General features: G+C 33.8%; 1 protein-coding gene across 1 annotated transcript; it reads right to left on the reverse strand.

Annotated features, from left to right (window-relative positions):
- Positions 1-4,735: 4,735 nt before the first annotated feature.
- Positions 4,736-5,224, reverse strand: LOC113369446. Its single transcript, XM_026610185.1, has one exon. It carries the CDS (start codon positions 5,222-5,224, stop codon positions 4,736-4,738), a length of 489 nt encoding a protein of 162 aa, XP_026465970.1.
- Positions 5,225-6,944: the final 1,720 nt, after the last annotated feature.

Consider the following 6,944-nt stretch of genomic DNA (forward strand, 5'->3'; position numbering starts at 1 on the left):
AAGTATTCCGAGTGGATTTATTACACATAATTGAAAACGAACGAACACTTTGACTCGGAGTATTTTCTAAACGCAAATTTTCAAAAATCAATAATTTTTATAATTGAACCAGTTTTCAGGACTTTAATGGTTTATTATGTTCAAGACCAAGTACTCTATCATTATACCAAGTAAATAGTCTAATTTTAATTTTGACAAATGTCAAAAGAGCTACTCATTTTCTCAAACTTTGATGAATTTTTAAAATCAAACGATTTGTCGTAAGGCCGTAATATTTCAGTAAGTTCTATAAGACCATGGTATATATCGCTAAAAAAAATTCCATAAAAATCGGCTTAAATTTTTTTTTTCAACAGTCAATTACAGGAAAACGGCTCGGTAGATTTTCACCTAAAACTGATCAGTATCATTCCCAACTAATATCTTTCGAACAGTTTTTGATTTTTTAAAATCGGTTCGGTAGGATGAGCTTAAATGTGGACCAAAAGTTTAACACTTTTTTTTAAATTACAAAGAAACGGCTTGGCAGATCGTCGCACAAAACTGACAAACGATAGTCCTCACCGAAATACATCAAATGGCTTTTAAATTTCTGAAATCGGTTCAGGCGCTTTTGAGAAAACGTCGATCAAAAGTCTAATTTGGACAAATGTCAAAAAAACTATACCAATTTTTGCAAACTTTGACGAATTTTTAAAGCTAAACGAGTTGTCGTAGGGCCGTAATATTTTAGTATGACCTAGAAAACTATGGTATCTACCGTCAAAAAAAAATCATAAAAATCGTCGAAATTTTTTTTTTAAAAAACGTTATTACAAGAAAACGGCCCGGCCGATCTTTACCAAAAACTAATCAGCACGATTCCCAACCAATATCTATCGAATGGTTTTTGAATTTTCAGAATCGATTCAGAATTGCGGGCTAAAACGTGGACGAAAAATTTTTCACTTTTCTGCAATTTACAAAGAAACGGCACGGCCGATCGCCGCACAAAACTGAGAGACGATAGTCCTCATCGAGATACATCAAATGGCTTTTAAATTTTTGAAATCGGTCCAGCCGTTTTGGAGAAAACGTCGATTTACGGCAAAAAATCTGTTCACACACACACACACACATACTTTTTCCAAATTTGATCTCATTCGATTCAGAATGGCTTGAAACGTCGAGAAAACATAAAATTAGCGATTCGGATTTTTTGATGAAAACATAAACTTCTCCTTCGGGAAGTTAATAAATTGTGAAAGCATAACATCTAAGCCTGTAAAAAGTATATTTCTCTAGGCAACGTAATCCTGCGGTATATTACGATAGTCAATGTGCAAAAAACACAACGTGCAATGTGCAATAGATAAGAATATGCCTTTATAACTCAATTTCGAGCGTCCGCGATGAACTTCGGCTAGTTTCGTATAGATTGTTCGACCTTACGCTAGGTCAATGAGGGTGTGAATAATAAAGCAATTGCGCTTGTTTATTGAAGTTATATTACTAATACAACAGCTCAAAAAGTTGCGCGATTTTAATTCCATTTTAATTGAAAAAAATCACTATTTCATTTAATTATTTGATTTAAAAAAATGCAAGCTTTATTTTGCTTCAAGGTACTTAGGTAATTAGGTAATATTTTATTAACTTTGATCTTCTTGGACTTTTTCATTTTTATTGTTACGCCTAAGATCCATCCCTCCCATTCTCCAAATCACGAAAATAGTTTATAACCTTTTCGAGGGCTTGATTAAATGTTTGCTCTTTAATTGGGTTCAACCGCGGATTTTTAATTGATTCAGTTGTCATTATACCTGTAACAAAACGTATAACCATAAATAATAAAATCATACGTGTGTACTGTGTGAATAATACATACCGTTTAAACACTTCGCAAATTCAGTGTCTTTCAGTATTAATTTATTTATTTGATGTAGACCTAGATGCTGTGAAATGTTTCAAAACTTTTTTATAAGAAATCTTTCTAACACTTTTTTAACAGAAATATGCATTGCTGCTTCCTTGTCTAACAGCTAAAAAATTTATGGATCTGAAAGAACGTTTTCCGTGAGATAATGTCATTTTTTTTACTCACCACGTATTTGTTTAAAGACTCATACTTTTTGTTTTTCATTAAATGATTGAAAGTCTTCCAAATGTTTGAATCGTATAACTAGACCGTGTTCTTAATCAGATGTGATGACAATGGGGTAAGTTCCCATATTAGTCACTAATCCTTGTAATTTTATTATCTCCCCTTGCATTGTTCCGATTTGCTGCGATAATTTGTGATAACAATCTCCAACAAAAGATTTTAAAGCATTTAAGGTCCGGGCGTGTTTCCATACAGAATTGGCCCCACCCTGGTATTTAAATTATTTTGATGTCATTTTATAGGTATTTTGGAGACTAGCTGTAAGTGGAATTCTGTCTTAAGGCAATTAAGGCGTCGTGCCTTAAGGCAAATTGCTGGAACTTCCCGTACCAAAAATTATTATTTTTTTAAAAACGATTAACATTTTTGAAAAAAAAAATTACTTTGAAAAAATAAGATTTTTGAGAAACTATAAATTGGACAAAAAATTACTTTTTTTTGAAAAAAATTTTTTTTTTTAATTTTTTTTTTTTTTGAAAAAAATTTTTTTTTTTATTTTGACATATTGTGGAAGATCTGAACTTTCTTTTCAAAGCAATCAATCGTACTGCTTTAACTGCATAGGGACAAAATATAAAGCGCGTAAGCGCCGCGTCGCTGTCTAAAGCATAAGCATTGGTACGGAACCCATAGGAATGTTAACAAATTGTATACTTATTGTTAAAATCTCTATAAAATATCTGATAATTTTATGAGCATATGTCTAATGATCATTTTTGACCGCCAAATGGCTCATTTTTTTACTTTTTCCTCCATATCTCCGAATCCGCTAGACCTAACTTCATGAAAATTTTATCGATTCTTCATCTTGTCAATACAAGTGAAATGTTTTTTGAATTATTCAAATCGGACGCTCCGTTCTCTCAAAAACTGAGCTACCGTTTTCGGCACTTTTTGCCCCGTATCTTTGGAACGGCTAGACCTGCCTTCGCCAAAAACTAATCAGCACGTCTCCTTATCAATACGAATCGAATGTTTTTTGAATTATTCAAATCGGTTGACCCGTGTTCCCGAAATCGTCGACGAAAATTTGTATCCGCACATACATACACACACATACATACATACATACATACACATACACACACACACACACATACATCCATTTTTTCTTAGGTATGCCAAAATGTTCAGAAACCTCTGAAACGTAAAGATATATAAAAATTTTCATTTTCGATTTTTTTGCGATTACTATAACTTGCCCTACGGGAAGTTAAAAATTCGAAATACCAAATTTCAAATCCGTAGCTCATCATTTGGCCGAGATATCAGTGAAAACATGTGAAAGTGGCCCCTTTTTTAAACTCACTTTTTGTCGGAAATATGAGAGATATCGAAAAACTGTTAACGCCATTTTATTTATACTGATGTCGTCTATGTTGTTCATAACAAATAATGTGAAAAAATTATTTGTTAGTGCGTGAAAAGGTGAAAATGATTTTTCATTTTCCATTTTCTACCAGTGCCTCTTTGGACTACTTTTATATTAGCATCATTCAAAAGCCTGTACATTTTTCTTCTATTATTCAAAAATTCATTTAAATTTAAGCGGAACTTTGGGTGAAAAGTTGGAAAAACTTAAGCTAGTACGCGCGCTGCCGGTACACGAACACCCATATAAAGTAGCTTTGCAAGAGCGACGAGCAAGCATAAGGATCGTCGTTACGCGCATCTCGACAAATTCTGGTATATAAGTATGGAAATATTTATTAAATCCAAAATTTATTTATGTATATAAGTGTATTCATTAGTCATAATAAAAAATCCAACGCGACGAATAAAACAATAATTATTGTTATTGATTATTTTCATTCGGCGTATAAGCTTCTGACTAATATATTTTAATGAATGAAAAACTTAAGATTTCAATATTTTTCATATATTTACGTCGGCAATAAAAAGTATTTTAATTTTAATTTATTACCTTTTTTGATTTTTTGCAATGTTATTATATTGTATATAGTTATCATTAAATAAAAAATCGATAAAATTATATGTCACAAACATTTCATAGCAAGTATATAAGTATTAAAAATGTATTAAGTATTAAAAGTATATTACAAATCGTTGGCAACCCACGATTCTCTCTTATAGTACCACATACCCTAATTTTTTTCTCTAGTAAATTTGCCGCCAGTTCCACACTGCTATAATAATTGTCCATATAAACGTGGTGCCAAATATTCGCATAGTTCTCTAGAACATCTTCTACAAGGTTTTGTAATTTCTGCCCATTTTCGTTATACAATTTAAAATTTGTGATATAAGCACTTTCAGATTCACACAACAACCTGACAAGCATCCCGTACTTCGATTTTTTGCCGGGGTTGTACACCCGGAAACTCAAACGACCTCTATGGGGTATCATTGCCTCATCCAATGAAAGATTTTGCTTTGGTTTATAAATTGTATTAAATTTATTTAATTAATATTTTATTATAGATTTGATTTTGACTTGTCTATCTGTAATTTCTAATATTATATCATTATTACAAAAATGTAATGATTGTAAAATTTGCCTAAATCTATTTCGAGGCATAACTTTCCCGAAAACTGGTGTCTCTATAAGTGAACTCGTAGACCAATAATCGTTCAAGTTGCTCTATTCACCTGTCCCATTAAAATATTTAAAGCAAGAAATTTCTTCATTTCGTCTATTGTGGTATCTTCTTCCCATTGTTTTATCTTCTTTGTAGATTTATATTTATTCACATTTTGCAAGTGGTACCTGTTCGTCTCCTTTACAAGTAATTCAAAAAAATCATTGCCAATAAACAAATCTACTGTATCTCCTATAATTTCCGAATCCTTCGGAAAAACTTTAATACCATCATTACCTAAAAACTCATTTATGTCCATATCAATATCACTTTCGGACCATAGTGTAAATGTAACATTGTTAAATTCGTCATCGGAATCGCTCTTCTCCGAATTACTTTCAATAGGTAAAACTTTTCTACTAATAATAATGTCTGACTCATCACTTTCACTTATATTATTTTCATTCCCAGATAATATATCTGCATATACTTCACTATTATCATTGCAGATATTATTATACTCAACACCCTGTTGTTCCATTATAAATCACGTTCAATAGTCAATATTTCAATATATAATTAATTAAAAACTTCAAAATTGACTCTTTGATGACCGCACAAGCACTGTTACTCAGTAAAAGAACGTACTACTACGTCACCGGCTACAGCAATTAGAATACGAGTGACGTATTACTGCGTCGGCGGCTATTGGATAGCGGACAAACAATGACGTAGTACTACGTCAGCGGCCATTGGCTAGCGGACAAATAGGCACGAGCACGATGTCCCTTCTCTTAACATCTGTAACACTTCAATTCCTTCTCCCCAGAGTACTTCTTCTTTCTTAAAACTGTGCTATTCTCCTACCGTGGTTGGTTTTCGTAGTGGCTCTGGGCGCTCTCTAGTTTGCGTCCTACTACTTTCACTTGCTTTCCTGTCTGCTACTAACTTCTCATACTTTAGTATGCTTGCACTTAGATGTCTGGCATTGCTGTGACTTTCACCTGCCTCTAAGTAACACTAATGCTTATTTCGTAGTCCGAGAACTATTTCATGTTTAGTCTCCCGGAAACTAAGGTTCAAATCCGGGCACAGTTTTCTCTTAGAATGATAGTATACAATGGCCTCTTCCGACTTCAGTTGGACTCGTTTCTTTATGCGTTCCCACTTTCATGTATCTCCATCCACTACATGTGTGAATGCATACTTGAAACCTTCTTTAAAGTTGTCCCACGACTTTATTTCATCCCTCTCCGTGTCGTACCAATCACGTCCGGCACCTACCAAATGGCATATTGCATTGTTCAACGCAATATTATCCGACCATTCATGCCGTGACTTTAAACTATCAATCTTTTGCAGCCTTTGCCTTCATCTGCCTTTTCTGTTCTGCCGTCAAAATGCCCCAAAGATTTCGACAAATCCGTCATCAAGTGATATACCGGTCTCGTTTGCTTACCCTTCTGTCTTAGTAACGCCCTCATCATGTCATACAACAACTCGTCGCGTGTCCCTATTATGCTCGTATTGTCCGCATTCAACTTGCTTTGGAACTTCTCAAATGAGTCTGCGTTTCCCTCCATTTTTCCTACTAGGAGTCTACAAAAAAACAAAACTACAAAAAGTTCCAGCAATCGCTTCTCACGAACAAGGTGTACGTACTGTTTCTAAATCGACATACGATTTAAAACAGCCCCCTTAACCTAACCTGGTAACACACGTTATTCGACACCGCGTCACTTTTCTAAAACCGAATCTCGTTAATATATTGAAACAAAATAATATTAACACAACACGAAACTTATCACCATGTGGGGTAGCTCATTCACACTTCTGAAATGTTAGAAACATTAATTATGCGATTATTTACCTTAATGTTTCCAACTGAAAGTAATACACATATATAATTATTACGCACGTATACTTATCAATAATCTATTTACTCGTCAGTATATTATAGTTATATTTGCAATGAGATGTTTATCCTTCGACGGCAGCTTTAAAAAGGAATTAATCCTAAGCATTTACAAGCTAAGTGTAACAATTTCCGCGCTCAAAAGTGGGAGAACTAGACGACCATAGAGTTATTCTTCGTTACGCAAACGTAACGCGCGAACATTCAAAATGCCGCTAAAAATTCTCTCTATGGCTTCCTTTATTTCTTGGTCACTCACAAATTCGTACGTTGCCGTGTTGTCATTGAATTGCCACGTCATTTAGATTGAGCACACTAAACCTGCTTCTCTAAGAAAATCCATGCC

Source organism: Ctenocephalides felis, unplaced genomic scaffold (assembly GCF_003426905.1).
Source record: "Ctenocephalides felis isolate EL2017-DRISC unplaced genomic scaffold, ASM342690v1 CF-g0.4_SCAFFOLD_00786, whole genome shotgun sequence".
Lineage (NCBI taxonomy): Eukaryota > Metazoa > Arthropoda > Insecta > Siphonaptera > Pulicidae > Ctenocephalides > Ctenocephalides felis.

Bases quoted from the DNA above. Each gene is read 5' to 3' on its own strand.
- LOC113369446 (XM_026610185.1), bottom strand. From the start codon at position 5,224: ATGGAACAACAGGGTGTTGAGTATAATAATATCTGCAATGATAATAGT.